Source organism: Heloderma suspectum, chromosome 10, assembly GCF_057233095.1.
Source record: "Heloderma suspectum isolate Gila_16-S chromosome 10, 16-S_ref, whole genome shotgun sequence".
NCBI lineage: Eukaryota > Metazoa > Chordata > Lepidosauria > Squamata > Helodermatidae > Heloderma > Heloderma suspectum.
This window is the reverse complement of record NC_139467.1, coordinates 36898293-36924454: the sequence shown is the minus strand read 5'-3', so window position 1 is coordinate 36924454 and position 26162 is coordinate 36898293. Positions and strand designations below refer to the sequence as shown.

The 26162-nt window shown below is 48.0% G+C and overlaps 2 protein-coding genes across 5 annotated transcripts in view; one reads left to right on the top strand and one right to left on the bottom strand.

The window, feature by feature from the left end:
* COL8A2 (collagen type VIII alpha 2 chain) overlaps nucleotides 1–6313 on the top strand; it is a 241444-nt gene extending 235131 nt beyond the window's left edge. For all 3 annotated transcript variants that reach the window (XM_084815979.1, XM_084815981.1, XM_084815980.1), the window contains one exon: nucleotides 1607–6313. In XM_084815979.1, coding sequence (XP_084672105.1) covers nucleotides 1607–3531 — 1925 coding nt within the window. In that variant the 3' untranslated portion in view covers nucleotides 3532–6313. The remainder of the gene's footprint in view (nucleotides 1–1606) is intronic.
* ADPRS (ADP-ribosylserine hydrolase) lies at nucleotides 5744–26162 on the bottom strand. Of its 2 annotated transcripts, none has more exons than XM_084815983.1 (6): nucleotides 25909–26162; nucleotides 12276–12372; nucleotides 11391–11598; nucleotides 9170–9354; nucleotides 8963–9063; nucleotides 5744–8332 (listed from the first exon to the last, which is right to left on the bottom strand). In XM_084815983.1, the coding sequence occupies exons 1-6, from the start codon at nucleotides 26141–26143 to the stop codon at nucleotides 8040–8042; spliced, it is 1119 nt and encodes a 372-aa protein (XP_084672109.1). In that variant the 5' UTR covers nucleotides 26144–26162; the 3' UTR covers nucleotides 5744–8039. The 2 variants fall into 2 exon arrangements, with proteins under 2 accessions (XP_084672109.1, XP_084672110.1); XM_084815984.1 differs by having other exon boundaries at nucleotides 5752–8332; nucleotides 25966–26162.

Here is a 26162-nt window from a genome sequence, read left to right as displayed (position 1 = left end):
GCACCCTGAAACACAGGCTTATCTATATGCTGTTTTGTTACATCATGGTGCAGGCTAGGTTTTTTAGGGTTGTCATTTTTTAAGGGATCGTGGCACCAATTGCCAAGCCTTTAGCACCATCTGTGATGCTCCTTAACAGCAGCTTTTGCAGATGTGGAAGCCAAATGACTTGGGGAGCAATCCTATCTGGGTCCATGGTTGCCTCTGAGCCAGAGGCGACCACCTATCCAGTGCAGGGCGGGAGGAACGGTGAGGAGCAGATCTCCTCCTCGCTACCCCAGCCTTGCTTTCAGCTGTCTAGCCGCGGAACCTTGGAGCGCGGGAAGCAGCAGCTGGATGACACATAAGATGAGTTGTGCCGGCATTTCCGATTTCTCTGCCCTGGCATGCCCCCAGGAACACCCCGTTTTTGCCGCTCTATGCTCCTCTTCTGAGCGCAGAGCACAGGGCAGTTCTGCACTGCCTACGAGGAGCACGGACTCTGAGGTCGGTTCCCGGAAACCGACCTATCCTGTGGCTGTCTAGCCTCTGACTAGTGGCCATAGGATTGAGCCCTTAGTTGTTCTTATTTGGGGGTTGAGTCTGGATTATGCTGTTCACGATGCAAAAACCCAGCTAAGCACTAAAATGGTTCCAGAGGCCTCAAGTCTAAAGACATCCTTGAAAATATAGTGTTGCTCTTGTACAATATCTTCATTGGACTATGCAATTTTGGCATCAGGTCTACTTAGACTCTCAGCAAAGGAGCCTACCTGCCCAGATAACTATGTTCTGGGGGTAACACAAACAGTCTTCATCAACAAAATGTGAGGTGAAGTAGACTTGAGAGCCATCTGGAGCTGGAGCGAAAGTGGCTTCCTGTATCTGCACTTTGCTTGGCTTCTTTGTTGTTGTTCAGTCGTTAAGTCGTGTCAGACTCTTCGTGACCCCATGGACCAGAGCACGCCAGGCCTTCCTGTCCTCTGCTCTCTCCCGGAGCGTGCTCAAGTTCATATTCATTGCATCGGTGATACTATCTAGCCATCTCATCCTCTGCATGCATTCCCCTTCTCCTTTTGCCTTCAATCTTTCCCAGCATCAGGGTCTTTTCCAGGGAGTTTTCTCTTCGCATTAGGTGGCCAAAATATTGGAGCTTCAGCTTCAGTATCTGTCCTTCCAATGAGCACTCAGGGTTGATTTCCTTTAGGATGGACTGATTTGACCTCCTTGCAGTCCAGGGGACTCGTAAGAGTCTTCTCCAGCACCACAGTTCGAAAGCATCAATTCTTCGGTGCTCAGCCTTCCTTATAGTCCAGCTCTCACAGCAATACGTTGCTACTGGGAAAACCATAGCTTTGATTATATGAACCTTTGTCGGCAAGGTGATGTCTCTGCTTCTTACTATGCTGTCTAGGTTTGCCATAGCTTTCCTCCCAAGGAGCAAGCGTCTTTTAATTTCATGGCTACAGTCATTGTCTGCGGTGATCTTGGAGCCCAAGAAAGTAAAATCTGTCACTGCTTCCATTTCTTCCCCTTCTATATGGCTTGGCTTCTAACAGGATGTTTAATCTAAACTTTAGTTGTTGCTTCCTTTCTTCATTATTATGTGTCCCTCTTCTCTTCACAGATATCCCACCACCACTGCTACCAATGGACCTCAAAGGGGAACCTGGACCTCCTGGAAAGCCCGGCCCAAGAGGACCTCCTGGGCCACCTGGCTACCCTGGGAAACCGGGCACTGGCAAACCGGGACTTCATGGCCAACCAGGCCCTGCTGGTCCTCCTGGCTTTTCTGGCATTGGCAAACCAGGCATTCCAGGTCTTCCTGGCAAAGCGGGGATGAAAGGGATGCCCGGGATGAAAGGTGAGCCTGGCATGAGAGGAGACCAAGGGCCAAGAGGCTTGCCAGGCCCACCCGGGTTGCCTGGACCAGCGGGCATCTCTGTTAATGGAAAACCAGGCTTAACAGGTAGCCCAGGTCTACCAGGATTTCGGGGGGAGCCTGGTGCAAAAGGAGAGCCTGGCCCTCGAGGTGAGCGTGGCATGAAGGGTGAAAATGGAGTTGGGAAGCCAGGGTTGCCAGGACCACGAGGAAATGGAGGGGCCCCTGGCCCTGCAGGTCCTCCTGGACCTCTGGCCATTGGGAAACCTGGACTTGATGGATTGCCTGGTGCTCCAGGTGGCAAAGGTGACTCCGGGCTTCCAGGAGAGCCAGGAGTTAATGGGCAGCCTGGGCCTATGGGACCACGTGGCCCACCAGGTGTGGATGGAATTGGTGTACCAGGGGTAGCTGGTGTGCCAGGCCTGCAAGGTCCTTTGGGTCCCAAAGGGGAACCTGGTCTCCGTGGCCTTCCTGGCATGCCTGGGCCTACAGGATATGGGAAGCCAGGTCTACCTGGCTTAAAGGGAGACCGTGGGCAACCAGGTGTACAAGGAATCATTGGAGACAAAGGGGAGCCAGGAATGGATGGAGAGCCAGGCGAGTTGGGTCCCCCTGGCATTAATGGGCCTCCGGGCCCTCCAGGGTCCATGGGCTTGCCAGGCAAACACGGTATTCCAGGCCTTAAAGGTGAAGCTGGACCAAGCGGGCCTGCAGGTCTACCAGGCATGCGTGGGGACCAAGGGCCCAGTGGTTTTGTGGGGAAGCCAGGAATTCCCGGAGAAAGAGGATTGCCTGGATCACAAGGGATGTCTGGCCCAATGGGTCCCAAGGGGGAAGCTGGTTTTATGGGACTTCCTGGGGTGCCAGGACTTACAGGAGCCATGGGCTCAAAGGGGGATTCTGGTATCCCAGGGCAACCAGGCCTCAGAGGCCCTTCAGGTATACCAGGTTTACAAGGCCCTTCTGGGCCAATGGGGCCTCAAGGTTTACCAGGTCTGAAAGGAGAGCCTGGCCTACCAGGGGTCCCGGGAGCTGGCAAAATAGGGGAGCCAGGTATTATAGGTCCCTCTGGGCCACCAGGGGTTCCTGGTAATCCTGGATTAAATGGGATGCCGGGACCACCAGGGCCACCTGGCCCACCAGGCGCACCAGGGGTGTTTGATGAGACCGGAATTGCTGGCCTCCACTTGCCAGATGGAGGCGTGGAGGGAGCAGTGCTGGGGAATGGCAAGCCTGGGAAGCCACAATATGGCCGAGGGGAACTGTCTGCCCAGATGGTACCTGCCTTCACTGCCATCTTGACCTCGCCATTCCCCGCTTCAGGAATGCCGATAAAATTCGACAGGACTTTGTACAACGGGCACAATGGCTATAACCCAGTGACAGGAATCTTCACTTGCCCCATCTCTGGCATCTATTACTTCGCTTATCATGTCCACGTTAAAGGAACTAACATCTGGGTGGCACTTTATAAAAACAACGTGCCTGCCACCTATACCTATGATGAATACAAAAAAGGCTACTTGGACCAAGCTTCCGGTAGTGCTGTGCTTGAACTCAAAGAGAATGACCAGGTCTGGGTCCAAATGCCATCGGATCAAGCCAACGGCCTGTACTCCACTGAATACATCCATTCTTCTTTTTCTGGATTCCTTCTCTGTCCCACATAACGGCTGTTGGGCACATCTCCTTTTACCCACTTTAGCCATAAACTTGTCTTTTTTTATTAAAAAAACAAAAACAAAAAATACAAAAGTCACTGGGAAGATGGTGCAAATCGGTGGTGTGGAACCATTTTGACCAAGCCGAGGAGATAATATGGGAGAGAGAACTTTATTGTTGCTGTACCATCTTTGTATTTGGAATTTAGTTTACCCTAGTGACTGCACATCAAACACAGATGCTAACCTGGGGATTAGCTGCCAGTCAATTCTCTTAGACCGCACAGAAGGCATTTGATAGACGGCAGTGCTCGGAGAGCTGCATCCTACAACATACACAGTTGTAGAGTTCTTTTATCAACTTAAGGCACCTCCTTCCAAATTTAGCATTTGTTCTCGTTTCAGCTTTCTGTTTAAAATGTGATTTGAGTCAGTCTCTCGGGACGCAATGAAAACACAAAAGGGTGAATTGTCAAATTGTGGAATGCTTTGCATAAGCGCCTTTTACACAATGCTCAACACATGTTCAAAGCATCCCATCAGAGATATACAGAAAAAGGGATAGCAAGTGAAACGTATTCCAGAGCCGTTAAGAGACTTTTGCGATCCCTTGTAAAAACAGGATTCCATAAAATACATGTGTTTGATAGCCCATTGGTAAATCACATATCTAAATGCCCATCACGTGTTAATGCCCATCAAAACCTATGGCTCCGTGAAAGCTGTTGTTTGACAATCCCAACATAAAGGTACTGCATGTATAGCTTCAGTTGCTACTAGCTTGACTGGGGAAAGGTTGAACTGCGTTACCTTCAAAGTGCCAGATAATAAAATTTTTTCTTCAGGATGTGTAAACTTTTTGTTGAGGGAGGTAGAAGTACTTAATGAAATTTCTGATTTTAAAAAGTAGAGTTTAGAGTAACTTTCCATTCAATAATTTCTACAATGGTGCTATTAGCTAATTAATGTTAGCTACTTAAGGTTATTCAATATAGTGCAATATCCATCAAAAAATGTGCAAAGTGTTGCTTGCGTGCAAAGATTTCTGTGACTTAAGAATAATTTCATGGTCTGTTTTTTTACCACTTTATCTCAATAATGCTTGAAATGTCACCTGTCTGACTGGGTTACAAGGTTATTCACAGCTTTTGGAACAGTAGGCATGACTGTGATCATGTTACTAGCTTAGCTGACTAGGGGCAATCAACGCCTTTTGGCCTGTACTTTGCTGTCATAAGTCCTTTTGGCCTGAATTACTAAAAGGAGAGCTCTCTCATCTGGGAGAAATAATATGCTGTTTAAATGATGCCACATAAAAATATGCTAAGAATCCCTTTCGGTATAGGCCTGTTATGAAGAAAATAGATGGAATTAAACCAGTCTATTACTTTGCAAATGCCCAGGATCCCACCAACATGGCCAGAATGCCTTGAAATTATTGTCCAGGTTTACTATAGATAGAAGTATTTAAAGAACAGTAAGAATACCATCAACACTGAGTTTGTAAACAAATATCCTAGGTTGACATTTGAGAGAAAAACATCACATTCTGGACTGCAAAAATAGCTAAACTGAAGGAAGAATGCTGGGGAATTGAAAGTTGGATCACCTGCTATTTCAGCTGTACTGCCAACTGTCTGTCTTTCTTTCTTTTTCTTTCTTTCTCTTTCTTCCCTTCCCTTCCCTTTAACTTAAACATGTTTGTCTTGTTTAAACACAACATAAGTATAGGCCCAATATTTCTGATTCCATCTGATGTTTTCTAAATTCCTGGAAATGAGGAGAATGCCAAAGGCACACTTCACTCACAATAACATCTTTGATTTCACATTGAGTCACCACAGGCTAAAATTGAAGAAGCCAAGTGCATGCATTTTCTACATGTCTAATATTGGAAGGGGGATTCTAGGCAATTTGATTTAAGTGTATTTTCCTGTGGTGAAGAGCATTAAGCTCAATTTTTTTACGCCATCAGATCAAAGAAAATGTGTTACTATTTAACAAGGTCACATTGCCTGAGGTGGAAAGAGTGGTGGATAAGTACTCTAACAGCAGTTGAGAATCGCTTACATCCAAGTTTTGCTCCCGGGTGCCCTATACACAATTTATTTATACTGTGTTCTAATACAGAGCTAATCTCTTTCTTTTTTTCCTTTGTAGATTCGTCATTTGTGTTCTGGCTGTAAGACAGACAACACAATGACAAAATACACATTTATCTCCAAATTCAGAAGTATTAATTTTTTCAGTTCCATAGGTAAAGTTTTGCAGTCTTACCATTCTCTTCTCATACAGAGCATAAACCTTCTGCATTTATACAACGTTTTAAACTTTTTAACATAGCATATCAAAAAGCACCGTTATTACACACAGGAAGATGAAGCATGGGCTGAAGAGGCTGACTGGCAAGACATGGATTAGCTTATTTTTACTGAAGTGTTCAGTATTGATATTTGTCTGTGACAAAGGTTGGGTGTTGTTGGAGAGCATGTGGGAATAAGGTTTCAGTCAGCAGAAAGATCAGGTTTGGAAAGTTTTTAACTATGCATTACAATATGCATTTTTATATACCAATTCTTTTTTTTTTTAAGAAAGTTTTTTCCTCTAGTATCTTCATTTCTAACCTAGTATATAGAAGGTTTTTAGTTTTGTAAATACTTATGTTACATGCACTGTTTCATAGTAAATTCGGTTTTTAAATGCACTCTTGTTTTGTGATAAAAATCTGGCCTTCACTTCTGAATTGAAACTACAGTACTTGATTGTATTGACCCAACATCAATAAATCTTATTTTACAAAGAGATTTATTTGCATTTCAAGTTACCAGCTGCAAAAATCAAGTGTATGTAAGCATATTTTCACTCCTAATCTTGAGAGCAACCCTGATCTTTGATCACCACTTGTGAAACGAAAGAAAAGATGCAGAAGGTTTTTAAGCCAACCAGAATGCAAAAACCTGCCTCCCGCAGCTGTCCACTTCAGGACTGATCCAGTGGCCACTGTGGACACTGCAGTTTTAGGACTGGGTTTTACATTCAACACGTATCAACTCTAATTTGGTTACTTCCTTTCTTGAAATGTAGAATTCCTTTGAAAACAAAACCCTTACCCATTCTCTCCTATGATTGGTAGAGTGTGTGTGCCTTTGTCCTGCTGCCAACACCACCAGGAAATCCAATGTGCATAGACCCAGCCTGTACAGTCCATTTCTGGATTTCAGCCACATGATCTGGGCATACACGTATTCCCAAATGTTACTCCATGAACAGACATCTGGTGGCATCAGAGACATACTGGTTGGGCACCTAGGTAGCTCCTGTTTCCCTCCATCCATGGAGGAACACATACAAGTAAGGGCATCCAGTCCAGCCTTTTGATTTATACTAAAGGCAACCATGATTTTTAACATTCATTTTCAATTTATGAATGGCAACACACATTCCTGGTATCAAAGTCATGTGTGAAATCAGATTTCAAGTACTCAGATTACTCAGTCAGAAGAGGGACAGTCCAGCTTTTCCCCTGTGGCTCTTGCAACTATGCAGAGAATCCATAAGCAGTTTTTCCAGCTGTGTCTGATGAATTCCCACCCAAATGTTAATGATGCTTAATGATAGAAATGTAATGCTTAAAACCCTGCCCTCATCTTCCCAAACACTGCTCCACACTGTGCCTCCAGCATTGCCTAGCAGCAAGGGTTCCCAACTATTTTTAGGCGAGGACCTGTCTGCCAAACCACTATGAAGCCCATTTTAGGCCAATCACCCTGGGGTACAAAGACACTTGGGTACAGCAAACCAGGAGGGAAGTTTGACTCCAACTGAGATTTAATACACATCTCAAAATCGGAAACAGTAGCAAAAGAGAGACTGACAGAGAGAGAATCTATGTATGCGTCAGGAAGCAATTAGCACTTTCAAGTACTTGGTTATAGCAGGAACCTTTATCAGCCGCTAGGCATGTAGCAGATGTCCGGTAAGGGGATGGAGTCCGGCAGACATCCTCCCACTCGGGCCCCCGGACGCTAGTCCACAGACCCCCATGCTTGCCTGACTCAGTGCGCACTGAGTCACGCAAGCTCATGGACTCCAGCTTACTTGTGAGCTGCCATTTTGTGGAAAACTGCAGGTAAGCTTTTTATGTAAAAGGCCATTTTGCACAAAATGGCGGCCGTACATAGTGCCATTCATGCAAAATTGCACTTTTGCATAAATTGCACTATTTATGCCTGCCATTTTGCGCAACATGTCCATTTACATAAAAAAAGCTTACCCGCAGTTTTCGCCAAGATGGTAGTCTACAGGTAAACGGGATGCCACTTGTCTGCTGGCTGTCTAGCAGCTTGCGCTGAGCAGGGTCAGCCGGGGATCCAATGAGTGGTGCACAGTACAACAGCAGGTGAATTTGGCCATCCCTATCAGCCACTCGGTCCTTCCTTGAGGGAACAAGTCCCCTACTGCAGATGTCCTTCACTTCTGGAATATGAAACAAGAACACAGATTCCCTCTTCCATGGCTCAGGCCTTCTGGCAGTAGAGTTCATACAAGCTGTCAGCTAGCTTCTCTGTCTCCTCAAAAGATTCACAGCTCTCCTTCCAACTTTGGGGCACCTGCTCTTCCCCATAATAAGCTCCAGCAATGGCCCCAGCCATGGTTGCAATTGTGTCCGTGTCCCCACCCAGTGAGATGCAGTAGATAATGGTCCGTTGAAGGCTGTTGTAGTCCTCAGGGATATTCGGGTGCGATTCCATGCAGCGGAGGAAAGAGTAGATGGCAGTGGGGACAGAGTGCAAAGCTGCAATGCCATTGCCTGACAAAAAAGAATCGATGCAATTCAGCAGGTGACAGCAAATGCATCTAGCCTTCCATCACAAGCTTCCGTCATTAGATTCTGAATTAATAACCACTGAAATGACCGTATTTATAAATGCCCAGTATGTCTTGATCACACTCCATCGTGTCCAAGACATGAGCAGAAACAGCAAGTTCTCCATGCCTAGTCTCTCCAGAGGGGGAAGTGAGCAAGGAGCTTCCGCAGTGCTGAACCTGAACCTCCCCGTCTTGCCCCACCCCCAACAGCAGAAATAGCAGTGCCTAACAGCACTTACTGCTGCGGCAAGGAGCTGAGGAACCACCTCCAGTGGGGAGAAGGCACAGGTCTCGCCCTTCACAGCAGTGATGAGGAGAAAGCCATGAAGCCATGGAGCTGGGCCCCGCAAAGAACTGCTATGCCAAGTCAGACCACCAGCCCATTCAATCCACCAGTCTGACTTAAAACTAAAACCACCAACGAAATGTCTTCTCCGGAAGCTTGTTTTGTCAGCAGTACACATCTTTTGCTAGGTGTCTCCAGCATATGATACAGATACTACAGATACACTGCTTTCTGGTCACAAAATTGGGAGGTGAGTTCACTGCTGGCACTCAGGAATATACCTACCTAATTCTGATAACACATCTGATTTGGGTACGGTGCTTTGTTCCAAAAATTCTTTGATCTTCTTTAGACGTTTTGAGAAGGGTAATTCCTCATAGCCCAGCCTGAAGGTGAGAGACCGCGGTGAGACATGCACTTCTGTATGCTACTGCCCCCTTGTGTTACATTCCAGTATAAATGGGAGTCTACTCCCAGACAGACCTTACTCACATTCGTGCATCTGCAACAGACTTGTCATCAGCTTCCACAACCTCCATGTGGCTTATCAGCTGTTCCAGGAACTTGTCCCGATTCAATTCCCCCTGGAGAGCGTAGTGAACTGCCAAGGCCTGCAGTATAGCTCCGTTATAGCCCAAAGAGTTGGAGTGGGTAAGCTCAGCACTCAGTTTAGCAAACTGCAGAAGTAGAAGACAGTGTTGGAAAAGCTAAGCCTGAAAAGTTAACCAGCAGGATATGTGTGTCCTTACCTCCCCTACCACCTTCTTTAACAGCTGCTAGCAGTAGGTGCTGCTGTAGAAAGCAGTGCTAAAGCTATACGGCAGGGATAGGCAGGCTTTTGGCCTAAGTATTTGTCTAAACCCATTTTAAACCCACTTAAGTTAGTGGCCATCACATCTTGTTGCAGCAAATTCCTTAAGTTTATTGTGCACTGCTTGAAGAAGTATTTCATTTTGTCTGTCCTCACACTCTAAACATTCAGCTTCATTGGATGACTAAATTCTAGTTTAATGAAAGAGGGAGTAATTAAGGCCTAATAACCCCCTAGCAAATTGATCTCATTAACAAGCTGCTTATTATTTTTCCTTGTCTGAGTTCATGGAAAATATGAGATTAAAATGAATTGATAAATAAAATCCAGACCAATTTTCACAGCTGGTCTTCACTGCCAGTTTGAGGGCAACATTCCCTTGTGGGTAATCTGTCGGTGGCGGGTAGAGCCAAAGCCAAAAGTGAGTGCGTAACCTCTTTTCTCTTTCTGCCACCCCCTTTTCTCTCTCTCTTTTCCTTCCCAAGCAGTGGGCAGCCGGAAAGGGACAGATAGCTCCTGACAGAGGTCTGAAGTGATCGCAAGCAGGGGACTTTTGAAATTAGGCTGAGGGCCGCATGAAATTAGACCAAAGGCCGCATGTGGCCCTCGGGCTGCAGGCTGCCCACCTCTGTCTTAGACCAAAGAGGTACAACTAGAAGGACTAAAATACTATGAAAAACAATTCAACTAAGAACACTGGATGGAAACCATTAAATGACCAGACAGATTAACTTAGGAAAAAGGTGCACCACTCCCTCCCTGTACTAATGGATTTAGCCCAAGTTCAGACAAGAGTCCTGAGTGGGCTAAAAGTGTGTAGGGGGCAGGGGTGCTTATGCAAGCCCTGCCCCCCCCCTCCTCTACAGACTTCTACACATTCAGCAGTGATCTGAAAAAGGCTTCTAAGTGCATTTGACTCAACACACCTAGAAACCTCGGCGCAACTGAGAACCCTGCCTTATCAGGGTTCCCAATCATGCCAAGGCTTCCAAGCTTGCTTAGTGGAATGCTTTCAGAATCTCTGTTCAGACTTTCGCACTTAGTGTACAAAGATCTATAAAGGAGCCTGTGCACCACGGGACATTGGGGTAGGGTGTGCATGCTCCTGCCCACTACACACTTTTATTCCATATGTGTTCAGGCAAACTCCTCAACAGGGCTAAGAGAAGCAAGTGTGTACAACGTGTGAGTTCAGGAACAAGCCCAGTGAGAGTTTAATCTAGAAACACCCCAAGTTGTGTGGTGTGTCCCCTGATTTAGCTTTGCTTAACGTCTTGGAGCCTCTCCTCTATGAATTTGTCTAATCCTCTCTTGTACCAGAACATGCTGATGGACTTCATAACTTACCTTAACAGCTAATTTCATGGAGTTACTATTCTGTGAAAAAAGAATATTCCCCAATCTGTTCTAATACTGCTCCCTACTGGTAGTGTCTGATGCCCCCAGACTTCTTGCATTAGGCTGTAAAGTAACGGTTCTCGGTGTCATCTCCTTCCATGCTGCCCACACACACACTGTTCATGTGAGAGGCACAGTTACACTCCTCAAAGACAACAGTTCCTCAGAGTGCCCACCAACACTACCATAACAGTGGCCATAACTGTATCAACTACCCATGAGATACTGGCTCTTTCTGAATGAACAGGGGCAAATCTTGCAAGCCTTATGGGACAACCCGTACGCATTGCAACCAACAGATGAATATACGGGGAGAAATGACAGTAGATAACAAGATTTATGGACTATCACTTCTAAGGTGGTTGCAAAGATTACTGAGATACTGGCCCACGTGGGCACAACACTTGTGCATATCTCGGCTACATCCAAACCAGGCCGTGGTGTGTGAAGCCCTTTCAGCAGTACATAAATACTAGACAAGAAACCTGCAAAAGATCAACACACCTTCTTTACGTCTTGAATGTTAGAGTAAGCTAGCGAAATGCCTGCCACTCTCATGGCACCACCATTCCCATAGGAGCCTTTCCCATTAAACTGCTGCCTTGCTGGCTCAAACACATCTCTGCATTTGGGGCTGAGAAGCTTCTTGAATACAGTCACCACACCAGCTCCATAGGTCCGGTCAGGGTCCTTCTTGTATTCCTCAGCAAACCTGCCAGGAGAAGACTTTGTTACAAAACACTCCACTTACATTTTATAGGCTTACAATGGACAGCTGCTAATAGCAGGAAAAGACTGATGCTTAGTTAGTCCAGATATCAAGCACCAAGGGTACATTTGGAGAAACTATGTGCCAGCTTGCCCAGCAATGACAAGCACGTTGTCCATGTATGTGAATTAACTGATCATACCAGTTAATCCAGTTAATGCTCACAGCTCTACTGTCACTTCCAAGACTCTAGTTCACACAGCATGCAGATTCTTCTCAAGTGTCTCTCAATGGGTACCTTAGGGCTGCCCCCAACTGTGCTCTCTCCCATGTGTCTCCAGAAAATACATGCAAAGCAGCAGCGGTGATGTACCCCCGAACACATCTCTCTCATGGAAAACAGTCAGAGATGAGCAGAGATGCTTATTGAAAAAAAGCAGAGAAAATAAGCAGAGATGCTTATTGAAACTCTCACCACTTTTCCCACCATGCCAAGCAAAACCCCTCGAGAATAGCATTTCATGTAGGTTGAAAACTGGAAAGGTTGAGTAAGCATACAGGAAATACTACATGAACATATGAAGCTGCCTTATATGGAGTCAAACCCATTGGTCCAGAGTACTGTCTACTCCGGCTGTCAGCAGCTGTCCAAGGTGTTGTCACTACAACTCCCTCCTTACCGCTTTGCCATATCCACTTCATCGAAGTCCTGCTTGGCCAATAGTGACCTCACCACAGAGTGGGTCATAGCTGTGTCATCGCTGTAGTAGAGAATTTCTAGGAAGTAAAGAAGAAAATAATATAAGCATACGGTAGGCAAATACATCAAGGACGTTACTACCTTCCACTCAAATCTTGATCACTGTCTGTGTACTCTTTGGGTGGAATGGCGGGGGGGATATTCTTTACTTTACTTACCATACATATTCTCTATACCATTAGTTTTCAACAGGTGGATTGGGACCCAAAAGCAGATCACCCAGTCTCCCTGCCCCTGCAAGCTAAGGTGGGTCATACCAGGGACACCACCATGAATATTTTATTTTCTCTGAACAATTTGGATTTCATTTTAAAAGAGAAGCCGAGCAAAAGGCTGACCAAGGTGTGTTTTTTAAATCTCTAATAGTTGTGTAAAAAAAGAAAATTACGTAGGTCTGTTCCCCTCACCCCACATAACAAGCTGCACCAGGAACAAAAATGTCCTACACCAACATTCTTCATTGCAAGGCCCATGGGCCACTGGCGGCTCTTAATCAGCTGAAGTGTGGCCTTCTACCACCACCACCCTCCACCACTGCCCACTGGCTGCCCATCCACTGCCTCCCCCAAAAGCCAGTTGTTTGCCTGCCCAGCTGAGTTCCAACCACAGCCGCATTGCTCTGCTTGTTGCAGCTGCAAGAAAACCTTCCTCTTTGCCCTCTCCTTTATCATAATTGTGGTCGCCATCACTTGTTGACTCACTCGGGGCTTCCCTCAGACTTTTACTGGCTGCCACGCTGGTCTGTCTTCCCACTCTTCTTCTAATTGGTGTGGGAGGGGAAGAAGGGGCAGGCCACAGCTTACTGGCGGCAAAGGAGGGTGTTAGAGCAGCAAGAAGAGCAAATATGTTAGCTTTGCTGCAGACAGGTGACTTGCAAAAGGTAAAAAGTTATGCTTTTGTTCTGAGCTTCTTTGGGGAAAGGAGATTAGTACATTAGCCGCCTGCAGTGTAACTCTTCTGTTGTGCTTTTAATTAACATAATTTCACTGGGAGCTGAGAACTGCAATCTTGTGCCTCTGTACTTTATTTTTTTTAACTATGTCGAAAAAGAAAATGGAAAAGTTAAGTTCCTTAGATGGAACCATGACTCATAATCACTCAGCCACCCTTCCTTTTCCTGTGTTTTTCTTCACCACTTACGCAAAGGTTTCTCTGAGTCCTTCAGAACTCTGTTGTGATGAGGGCTTAATTTCTGCCAATGCTATGCAGTTCCTCCCACCCCCAATCCTACTTCTTCCCTTTAATTTAAATTATGCTGAATTTCATAGCTGAGAGAATTATGCAGGGTCTAGGCATGCCCAGTTCCCCCTCTCACATGCAAAACCACACTCCACTACCTCGCAGATACAGTTCCTAAAAAGGAAATCCTCAAAACCTGCTGCTCTGATTTCTTTTAAAAAATATTTTTGAAGGAAGCAGCTGAGAATCCTTCTACCCATATACAATTGAAAATATACCTGTTATGGCTCTCACGTTGACATGTTTTTGCCAAAGTAGCTCCCTCATGAAAAATAGTGAAGATCACTGTCCTACACTAGTAAAATACAAGAGCCCTGCTTTCCTTTGTTATATGACAGGAGTGGGCAACTTGTGGCCCTCCAGATGTTTTGGCTTACAATTCCCATTAGCCATAACCAATAGTGAGGGATCATGAAAGCTGTAGGCCAAAACATCTGGAGGGCCATGAGTTGCCCACCCCTGCTATATGTGATTTTTAAAAGACCCTTTGAAATGTGTCCCATGTTGTTGCAGTTGGGGATTAAAAGTGAGTCCTGGATCTGGAAAGGCCAAATATTACCGCTCAATACTCTTTCGAAGCTAGTGTGCACGATGTTAGCATGCAAGCACAAGACGAGCCTGGATCTAACTGCTATATGGGATGAAGAATAAGTTCAGAGTGAACGAAACCAAGGGCACACAAAAAAATCAACCTGTTTCAGAGAGTGGAAATACACTTGCTTCTTGCCTGCAACATTAAAGGAGATGGTGCATCCTTCTCAACAACTATAGATAGCCAAGCATGTTCATAAATAGATGAAAAATCTTGTGGGATGAGCAGGCCCTTCTCTGACTCCCACCACTATCAGAAGCATAATATTGAAGGGGTTGTGGTAACTGTTTGGGTGCTGGCTCTATATTTTATTGTTGCGTTTTTAATTGATCTGCTTTTATGTTATGTTTTAACCAAGATGTTGTTTTAATCTGTATTTTATTTTTGTTAGCTGCCTTGAGTGCCATTTTTGGCGGAAAGGCAAGATATACACTTAATAAATGTGAGCCAAGGCAGAAGAAAAGAATCCATTTTCACAATCCTGAAGCACAATACAATAGATTAACAAAGTAATTTACTGAAGCTGTGTGGATAAACATACAAATTATTGGGTAAAAACACAACTGATGAACGTGCAGATAAATTATACATGCTATGAGAATTAAAAAAAAACACAGGTGTGATTCCCCCCCCCACACACACACTTCTCTTTCCCCTCAAGAAAATTTTGAGAAAAACAATTAACTTAGAAATAGAGACACGTTAGGCAACCCTCAGCCCCCACAGCAGGGTGGGCTACTTGGCAGTGAAGGAAAAAACACGCTGCATATGTTCCGAGAACACCGTCCCTACTTGGTGACTATTTCACCCATTCCAGCGCACACCCCTGGCATTCAAAACTAGCTCCAGGGACTCGTATCAACCCTTGTTTGGGGAGAAGAAAGCAATTTCTAGAGCCAAGTCCCTGGCTGCAGGTCTAACTGAAATCAATCAATCAATCAATCAATCAATAATATTGATTAAACATAATCTGGAAAAATTACGTAATCAGGACAACCACCCTCTTATTTAACATAATTATCACATTCTTCTGGTGAATAAGATAGGGCGCGATCCTATGCATGTTTAGACAGAAAATGTCCTCCAGTTCCCAACATTCCCTACCCAACCAAGCTGGCTGTGGCATACTGGGAGTGGAGGCCTTTTTTCTGTCTAAACATGCATAGGATTGCACCCTGTGTTATTACAGCAACATCCAAGAGGGAAATTTTGCTGTCTAAATATGCACAGGGTCACACCCTAAGGGCATCATCCTATGGGGATAGTCAGCTTGGAGGCTGACTATCCAGTGCAGGGCAGGCGGAGCGCTCCTCCATGATAGTCTCCTCTGCACTCTGGTTGCCCTGCATTTGCGGTTAGACAGCCGATTTTGGCTGTCTAACCAAGGAGCTTCGGAGCGGAGGCAGGAGGCTGGACAGTGCAAAGGAAGTGTCCTAACGCCTCTTACGAGGTGGAGGGCACGAAGCTGGATTTCTGGGAACTGAGCTCAGAGCACTAGCGCCGAGCTTGGTTCCAAGAAACTGAAAAATCCTATAGCTGTCTAGAATGTTGGCTACCTCTGCTGTCTAGCAGCCATAGGATTGTGCCCTGTGTTATAATTACAACAAAATCCGTGAGGGGACTTTTTTCTGTCTAAACGTGCGAAGGATAGCGCCCTGTGTTGTTATCACAGCAACATCCACGAGGGGACTTTCTTCTGTCTAAATGTGCGTAAGATCATGCCCTAAGTTATTATCACAGCAACATCCACGAGGGGACTTTCTTCTGTCTAAATGTGCGTAAGATCATGCCCTAAGTTATTATCACAGCACCATCCACGAGGAGACTCTTTTCTGTCCAAACGTGCGTAGGATCGCGCCCAGTGTTATCACAGCACCATCCATGAGGGGGCTCTTTTCTGTCCAAACGTGCGTAGGATCGCGCCCTGTGTTATCACAGCACCATCCATGAGGGGGCTCTTTTCTGTCCAAACGTGCGTAGGATCGCGCCCTGTGTTATCACAGCACCATCCATGAGGGGGCTCTTCTCTGTCCAAACGTGCGTAGGATCGCGTCCTGTGTTATCACAGCACCATCCATGAGGGGGCTCTTTTCTGTCCAAACGTGCGTAGGATCGCGCCCTGTGTTATCACAGCACCATCCATGAGGGGGCTCTTTTCTGTCCAAACGTGCGTAGGATCGCGCCCTGTGTTATCACAGCACCATCCATGAGGGTGCTCTTCTCTGTCCAAACGTGTGTAGGATCGCGCCCTAAGTTATTATCACAGCACCATCCATGAGGAGACTCTTTTCTGTCCAAACGTGCGTAGGATCGCGCCCTAAGTTATTATCACAGCACCATCCATGAGGAGACTCTTTTCTGTCCAAACGTGCGTAGGATCGCGCCCTAAGTTATTATCACAGCACCATTCATGAGGGGGCTCTTTTCTGTCCAAACGTGCGTAGGATCGCGCCCTAAGTTATTATCACAGCACCATCCATGAGGGGGCTCTTCTCTGTCCAAACGTGCGTAGGATCGCGCCCTGTGTTATCACAGCACCATCCATGAGGAGGCTCTTTTCTGTCCAAACGTGCGTAGGATCGCGCCCTAAGTCATTATCACAGCACCATCCACGAGGGGGCTCTTTTCTGTCCAAACGTGCGTAGGATCGCGTCCCAAGTTATTATCACAGCACCATCCACGAGGGGGCTCTTCTCTGTCCAAACGTGTGTAGGATCGCACCCTAAGTTATTATCACAGCACCATCCACGAGGAGACTCTTTTCTGTCCAAACGTGCGTAGGATCGCGCCCTAAGTTATTATCACAGCACCATCCATGAGGAGACTCTTTTCTGTCCAAACGTGCGTAGGATCGCGCCCCAAGTTATTATCACAGCACCATCCACGAGGAGACTCTTTTCTGTCCAAACGTGCGTAGGATCGCGCCCCAAGTTATTATCACAGCACCATCCACGAGGAGACTCTTTTCTGTCCAAACGTGCGTAGGATCGCGCCCTAAGTTATTATCACAGCACCATCCACGAGGGGACTCTTTTCTGTCCAAACGTGCGTAGGATCGCGCCCTAAGTTATTATCACAGCACCATCCATGAGGGGGCTCTTTTCTGTCCAAACGTGCGTAGGATCGCGCCCTAAGTCATTATCACAGCACCATCCATGAGGGGGCTCTTTTCTGTCCAAACGTGCGTAGGATCGCGCCCTAAGTTATTATCACAGCACCATCCACGAGGAGACTCTTTTCTGTCCAAATGTGCGTAGGATCGCGCCCTAGGTTACTATCACAGCACTATCCATGAGGGGGCACTTTTCTGTCCAAACGTGCGTAGGATCGCGCCCTAAGTTACTATCACAGCACCATCCATGAGGGGGCTCTTTTCTGTCCAAACGTGCGTAGGATCGCGCCCTAAGTTACTATCACAGCACCATCCATGAGGAGACTCTTTTCTGTCCAAACGTGCGTAGGATCGCGCCCTAAGTTATTATCACAGCACCATCCACGAGGAGACTCTTTTCTGTCCAAACGTGCGTAGGATCGCGCCCTAAGTCATTATCACAGCACCATCCACGAGGGGGCTCTTTTCTGTCCAAACGTGCGTAGGATCGCGCCCTAAGTTATTATCACAGCACCATCCACGAGAAGACTCTTTTCTGTCCAAACGTGCGTAGGATCGCGCCCCAAGTTATTATCACAGCACCATCCACGAGGAGACTCTTTTCTGTCGAAACGTGCGTAGGATCGCGCCCCAAGTTATTATCACAGCACCATCCACGAGGAGACTCTTTTCTGTCCAAACGTGCGTAGGATCACGCCCTAAGTTATTATCACAGCACCATCCACGAGGAGACTCTTTTCTGTCCAAACGTGCGTAGGATCGCGCCCCAAGTTATTATCACAGCACCATTATGAGGGGCCTTTTTTCTGTCCAAACGTGCGTAGGATCGCGCCCTAAGTTATTATCACAGCACCATCCACGAGGAGACTCTTTTCTGTCCAAACGTGCGTAGGATCGCGCCCCAAGTTATTATCACAGCACCATTATGAGGGGCCTTTTTTCTGTCCAAACGTGCGTAGGATCGCGCCCCAAGTTATTATCACAGCACCATCCATGAGGAGACTCTTTTCTGTCCAAACGTGCGTAGGATCGCGCCCTAAGTTATTATCACAGCACCATCCATGAGGAGACTCTTTTCTGTCCAAACGTGCATAGGATCCTGCCCTAAGTTATTATCACAGCACCATCCATGAGGAGACTCTTTTCTGTCCAAACGTGCGTAGGATCCTGCCCTAAGTCATTATCACAGCACCATCCATGAGGAGACTCTTTTCTGTCCAAACGTGCGTAGGATCCTGCCCTAAGTCATTATCACAGCACCATCCATGAGGAGACTCTTTTCTGTCCAAACGTGCGTAGGATCCTGCCCTAAGTTACTATCACAGCACCATCCATGAGGGGGCACTTTTCTGTCCAAACGTGCGTAGGATCGCGCCCTAAGTTACTATCACAGCACCATCCATGAGGAGACTCTTTTCTGTCCAAACATGCGTAGGATCGTGCCCTAAGTTATTATCACAGCACCATCCATGAGGAGACTCTTTTCTGTCCAAACGTGCGTAGGATCGTGCCCTAAGTTATTATCACAGCACCATCCACGAGGGGACTCTTTTCTGTCCAAACGTGCGTAGGATCGTGCCCTAAGTCATTATCACAGCACCATCCACGAGGGGACTCTTTTCTGTCCAAACGTGCGTAGGATCCTGCCCTAAGTTACTATCACAGCACCATCCATGAGGGGGCTCTTTTCTGTCCAAACGTGCGTAGGATCGCGCCCTAAGTTACTATCACAGCACCATCCATGAGGGGGCTCTTTTCTGTCCAAACGTGCGTAGGATCGCGCCCTAAGTTATTATCACAGCACCATCCACGAGGGGGCTCTTTTCTGTCCAAACGTGCGTAGGATCGCGCCCTAAGTCATTATCACAGCACCATCCACGAGGGGGCTCTTTTCTGTCCAAACGTGCGTAGGATCGCGCCCTAAGTCATTATCACAGCACCATCCACGAGGGGGCTCTTCTCTGTCCAAACGTGCGTAGGATCGCGCCCTCAGTCATTATCACAGCACCATCCACGAGGAGACTCTTTTCTGTCCAAACGTGCGTAGGATCGCGCCCCAAGTTATTATCACAGCACCATCCACGAGGAGACTCTTTTCTGTCCAAACGTGCGTAGGATCGCGCCCCAAGTTATTATCACAGCACCATCCACGAGGAGACTCTTTTCTGTCCAAACGTGCGTAGGATCGCGCCCCAAGTTATTATCACAGCACCATTATGAGGGGCCTTTTTTCTGTCCAAACGTGCGTAGGATCGCGCCCTAAGTTATTATCACAGCACCATCCACGAGGAGACTCTTTTCTGTCCAAACGTGCGTAGGATCGCGCCCTAAGTTATTATCACAGCACCATACACGAGGAGACTCTTTTCTGTCCAAACGTGCGTAGGATCATGCCCTAAGTTATTATCACAGCACCATCCACGAGGAGACTCTTTTCTGTCCAAACGTGCGTAGGATCATGCCCTAAGTTATTATCACAGCACCATTATGAGGGGCCTTTTTTCTGTCCAAACGTGCGTAGGATCGCGCCCTAAGTTATTATCACAGCACCATTATGAGGGGCCTTTTTTCTGTCCAAACGTGCGTAGGATCGCGCCCTAAGTTATTATCACAGCACCATCCATGAGGAGACTCTTTTCTGTCCAAACGTGCGTAGGATCGCGCCCTAAGTTATTATCACAGCACCATCCACGAGGAGACTCTTTTCTGTCCAAACGTGCGTAGGATCGCGCCCTAAGTTATTATCACAGCACCATCCATGAGGAGACTCTTTTCTGTCCAAACGTGCGTAGGATCGCGCCCTAAGTTATTATCACAGCACCATCCACGAGGAGACTCTTTTCTGTCCAAACGTGCGTAGGATCGCGCCCCAAGTTATTATCACAGCACCATCCACGAGGAGACTCTTTTCTGTCCAAACGTGCGTAGGATCGCGCCCTAAGTCATTATCACAGCACCATCCACGAGGGGGCTCTTTTCTGTCCAAACGTGCGTAGGATCGCGCCCTAAGTTATTATCACAGCACCATCCACGAGGAGACTCTTTTCTGTCCAAACGTGCGTAGGATCGCGCCCCAAGTTATTATCACAGCACCATTATGAGGGGCCTTTTTTCTGTCCAAACGTGCGTAGGATCGCGCCCCAAGTTATTATCACAGCACCATCCACGAGGAGACTCTTTTCTGTCCAAACGTGCGTAGGATCGCGCCCTAAGTTATTATCACAGCACCATCCACGAGGAGACTCTTTTCTGTCCAAACATGCGTAGGATCGCGCCCTAAGTCATTATCACAGCACCATCCACGAGGAGACTCTTTTCTGTCCAAACGTGCATAGGATCGCGCCCTCAGTCATTATCACAGCACCATCCACGAGGAGACTCTTTTCTGTCCAAACGTGCGTAGGATCGCGCCCTCAGTCATTATCACAGCACCATCCACGAGGAGACTCTTCTCTGTCCAAACGTGCGTAGGATCGCGCCCTAAGTTATTATCACAGCACCATCCATGAGGAGACTCTTTTCTGTCCAAACGTGCGTAGGATCGCGCCCTAAGTCATTATCACAGCACCATCCATGAGGAGACTCTTTTCTGTCCAAACGTGCGTAGGATCGCGCCCTAAGTTACTATCACAGCACCATCCATGAGGGGGCTCTTTTCTGTCCAAACGTGCGTAGGATCGCGCCCTAAGTCATTATCACAGCACCATCCACGAGGAGACTCTTTTCTGTCCAAACGTGCGTAGGATCGCGCCCTAAGTTACTATCACAGCACCATCCTTGAGGAGACTCTTTTCTGTCCAAACGTGCGTAGGATCGCGCCCTCAGTCATTATCACAGCACCATCCACGAGGAGACTCTTTTCTGTCCAAACGTGCGTAGGATCGCGCCCTAAGTCATTATCACAGCACCATCCACGAGGAGACTCTTTTCTGTCCAAACGTGCGTAGGATCGCGCCCTAAGTTACTATCACAGCACCATCCTTGAGGAGACTCTTTTCTGTCCAAACGTGCGTAGGATCGCGCCCTAAGTCATTATCACAGCACCATCCATGAGGAGACTCTTTTCTGTCCAAACGTGCGTAGGATCGCGCCCTAAGTCATTATCACAGCACCATCCACGTGGAGACTCTTTTCTGTCCAAACGTGCGTAGGATCGCGCCCTAAGTCATTATCACAGCACCATCCACGAGGAGACTCTTTTCTGTCCAAACGTGCGTAGGATCGCGCCCTAAGTCATTATCACAGCACCATCCACGTGGAGACTCTTTTCTGTCCAAACGTGCGTAGGATCGCGCCCTAAGTTATTATCACAGCACCATCCACGTGGAGACTCTTTTCTGTCCAAACGTGCGTAGGATCGCGCCCTAAGTTACTATCACAGCACCATCCTTGAGGAGACTCTTTTCTGTCCAAACGTGCGTAGGATCGCGCCCCAAGTCATTATCACAGCACCATCCACGAGGAGACTCTTTTCTGTCCAAACGTGCGTAGGATCGCGCCCTAAGTCATTATCACAGCACCATCCACGTGGAGACTCTTTTCTGTCCAAACGTGCGTAGGATCGCGCCCTAAGTTATTATCACAGCACCATCCACGTGGAGACTCTTTTCTGTCCAAACGTGCGTAGGATCGCGCCCTAAGTTACTATCACAGCACCATCCTGGAGGAGACTCTTTTCTGTCCAAACGTGCGTAGGATCGCGCCCCAAGTTATTATCACAGCACCATCCACGAGGAGACTCTTTTCTGTCCAAACGTGCGTAGGATCGCGCCCTAAGTCATTATCACAGCACCATCCACGTGGAGACTCTTTTCTGTCCAAACGTGCGTAGGATCGCGCCCTAAGTTATTATCACAGCACCATCCACGAGGAGACTCTTTTCTGTCCAAACGTGCGTAGGATCGCGCCCTAAGTCATTATCACAGCACCATCCACGAGGAGACTCTTTTCTGTCCAAACGTGCGTAGGATCGCGCCCTAAGTTATTATCACAGCACCATCCACGAGGAGACTCTTTTCTGTCCAAACGTGCGTAGGATCGCGCCCTAAGTCATTATCACAGCACCATCCACGAGGAGACTCTTTTCTGTCCAAACGTGCGTAGGATCGTGCCCTAAGTCATTATCACAGCACCATCCACGAGGAGACTCTTTTCTGTCCAAACGTGCGTAGGATCGCGCCCTAAGTTACTATCACAGCACCATCCACGAGGAGACTCTTTTCTGTCCAAACGTGCGTAGGATCGCGCCCTAAGTTACTATCACAGCACCATCCTTGAGGAGACTCTTTTCTGTCCAAACGTGCGTAGGATCGCGCCCCAAGTCATTATCACAGCACCATCCACGAGGAGACTCTTTTCTGTCCAAACGTGCGTAGGATCGCGCCCTAAGTTACTATCACAGCACCATCCTTGAGGAGACTCTTTTCTGTCCAAACGTGCGTAGGATCGCGCCCTAAGTCATTATCACAGCACCATCCTTGAGGAGACTCTTTTCTGTCCAAACGTGCGTAGGATCGCGCCCTAAGTCATTATCACAGCACCATCCTTGAGGAGACTCTTTTCTGTCCAAACGTGCGTAGGATCGCGCCCTAAGTCATTATCACAGCACCATCCTTGAGGAGACTCTTTTCTGTCCAAACGTGCGTAGGATCGCGCCCTAAGTCATTATCACAGCACCATCCTTGAGGAGACTCTTTTCTGTCCAAACGTGCGTAGGATCGCGCCCCAAGTCATTATCACAGCACCATCCTTGAGGAGACTCTTTTCTGTCCAAACGTGCGTAGGATCGCGCCCTAAGTCATTATCACAGCACCATCCTTGAGGAGACTCTTTTCTGTCCAAACGTGCGTAGGATCGCGCCCCAAGTCATTATCACAGCACCATCCACGAGGAGACTCTTTTCTGTCCAAACGTGCGTAGGATCGCGCCCTAAGTTACTATCACAGCACCATCCTTGAGGAGACTCTTTTCTGTCCAAACGTGCGTAGGATCGCGCCCTAAGTCATTATCACAGCACCATCCTTGAGGAGACTCTTTTCTGTCCAAACGTGCGTAGGATCGCGCCCCAAGTCATTATCACAGCACCATCCTTGAGGAGACTCTTTTCTGTCCAAACGTGCGTAGGATCGCGCCCTAAGTCATTATCACAGCACCATCCTTGAGGAGACTCTTTTCTGTCCAAACGTGCGTAGGATCGCGCCCCAAGTCATTATCACAGCACCATCCACGAGGAGACTCTTTTCTGTCCAAACGTGTGTAGGATCGCGCCCTAAGTTACTATCACAGCACCATCCTTGAGGAGACTCTTTTCTGTCCAAACGTGCGTAGGATCGCGCCCTAAGTTACTATCACAGCACCATCCACGAGGAGACTCTTTTCTGTCCAAACGTGCGTAGGATCGCGCCCTAAGTTACTATCACAGCACCATCCACGAGGAGACTCTTTTCTGTCCAAACGTGCGTAGGATCGCGCCCTAAGTTACTATCACAGCACCATCCACGAGGAGACTCTTTTCTGTCCAAACGTGCGTAGGATCGCGCCCTAAGTTACTATCACAGCACCATCCACGAGGAGACTCTTTTCTGTCCAAACGTGCGTAGGATCGCGCCCTAAGTTACTATCACAGCACCATCCTTGAGGAGACTCTTTTCTGTCCAAACGTGCGTAGGATCGCGCCCTAAGTCATTATCACAGCACCATCCTTGAGGAGACTCTTTTCTGTCCAAACGTGCGTAGGATCGCGCCCTAAGTTACTATCACAGCACCATCCTTGAGGAGACTCTTTTCTGTCCAAACGTGCGTAGGATCGCGCCCCAAGTCATTATCACAGCACCATCCACGAGGAGACTCTTTTCTGTCCAAACGTGCGTAGGATCGCGCCCTAAGTTACTATCACAGCACCATCCTTGAGGAGACTCTTTTCTGTCCAAACGTGCGTAGGATCGCGCCCTAAGTCATTATCACAGCACCATCCTTGAGGAGACTCTTTTCTGTCCAAACGTGCGTAGGATCGCGCCCTAAGTCATTATCACAGCACCATCCTTGAGGAGACTCTTTTCTGTCCAAACGTGCGTAGGATCGCGCCCTAAGTCATTATCACAGCACCATCCTTGAGGAGACTCTTTTCTGTCCAAACGTGCGTAGGATCGCGCCCTAAGTCATTATCACAGCACCATCCTTGAGGAGACTCTTTTCTGTCCAAACGTGCGTAGGATCGCGCCCCAAGTCATTATCACAGCACCATCCTTGAGGAGACTCTTTTCTGTCCAAACGTGCGTAGGATCGCGCCCTAAGTCATTATCACAGCACCATCCTTGAGGAGACTCTTTTCTGTCCAAACGTGCGTAGGATCGCGCCCCAAGTCATTATCACAGCACCATCCACGAGGAGACTCTTTTCTGTCCAAACGTGCGTAGGATCGCGCCCTAAGTTACTATCACAGCACCATCCTTGAGGAGACTCTTTTCTGTCCAAACGTGCGTAGGATCGCGCCCTAAGTCATTATCACAGCACCATCCACGAGGAGACTCTTCTCTGCCCAAACGTGCGTAGGATCGCGCCCTAAGTCATTATCACAGCACCATCCACGAGGGGGCTCTTTTCTGTCCAAACGTGCGTAGGATCGCGCCCTAAGTTATTATCACAGCACCATCCACGAGGAGACTCTTTTCTGTCCAAACGTGCGTAGGATCGCGCCCTAAGTCATTATCACAGCACCATCCACGTGGAGACTCTTTTCTGTCCAAACGTGCGTAGGATCGCGCCCTAAGTTACTATCACAGCACCATCCTTGAGGAGACTCTTTTCTGTCCAAACGTGCGTAGGATCGCGCCCCAAGTTATTATCACAGCACCATCCTTGAGGAGACTCTTTTCTGTCCAAACGTGCGTAGGATCGCGCCCTAAGTTACTATCACAGCACCATCCTTGAGGAGACTCTTTTCTGTCCAAACGTGCGTAGGATCGCGCCCCAAGTTATTATCACAGCACCATCCTTGAGGAGACTCTTTTCTGTCCAAACGTGCGTAGGATCGCGCCCTAAGTTACTATCACAGCACCATCCTTGAGGAGACTCTTTTCTGTCCAAACGTGCGTAGGATCGCGCCCCAAGTTATTATCACAGCACCATCCTTGAGGAGACTCTTTTCTGTCCAAACGTGCGTAGGATCGCGCCCCAAGTTATTATCACAGCACCATCCACGAGGAGACTCTTTTCTGTCCAAACGTGCGTAGGATCGCGCCCTAAGTTATTATCACAGCACCATCCACGAGGAGACTCTTTTCTGTCCAAACGTGCGTAGGATCGCGCCCTAAGTTACTATCACAGCACCATCCTTGAGGAGACTCTTTTCTGTCCAAACGTGCGTAGGATCGCGCCCTAAGTTACTATCACAGCACCATCCACGAGGAGACTCTTCTCTGCCCAAACGTGCGTAGGATCGCGCCCTCAGTCATTATCACAGCACCATCCACGAGGGAAATTGCCGAACCACGCCGTGGGCCGGTCGCAGCCCCTCCCTCCTTTTCCTCTCCCCCCGGGGCAGAAGCGCTCCGCCCGCCGCCCGCCCTCCCGAAGGTTACGTCCACTGAGGTGAAAAGCGGCTCCGCTTACTGCTGGCGCGGCCGGGCTCGCGCCGCTCGCCGCTCTCCGCCGCCGCCGCCGCTTTACCTTCCTCGGGCGCCTGCGGCGGCTGCAGCGCGCGCACGAAGCGCAGCAGCTCCGCCAGGTTGACCGAGTCGAAGGCCTCGAAGCCGCCGCCCAAGCAGTCGCCCATCAGCGCCCCCACCAAGCAGCCCCGGAACCGGCTCAGGCCGCGGACCGAACCCGCCGCCGCCGCCGCCGCCATCTTGGCCGTCCGCGAGTCT

Coding starts and splice junctions, on each gene's coding strand:
- ADPRS (XM_084815983.1), bottom strand. CDS start 26,143: ATGGCGGCGGCGGCGGCGGCGGGTTCGGTCCGCGGCCTGAGCCGGTTC. Junction 9,355..11,390: donor ACATTCAAGACGTAAAGAAG/GTGTGTTGATCT, acceptor CTACTTCTGCAG/TTTGCTAAACTGAGTGCTGA. Junction 9,064..9,169: donor TCTGTTGCAGATGCACGAAT/GTGAGTAAGGTC, acceptor TCTCACCTTCAG/GCTGGGCTATGAGGAATTAC.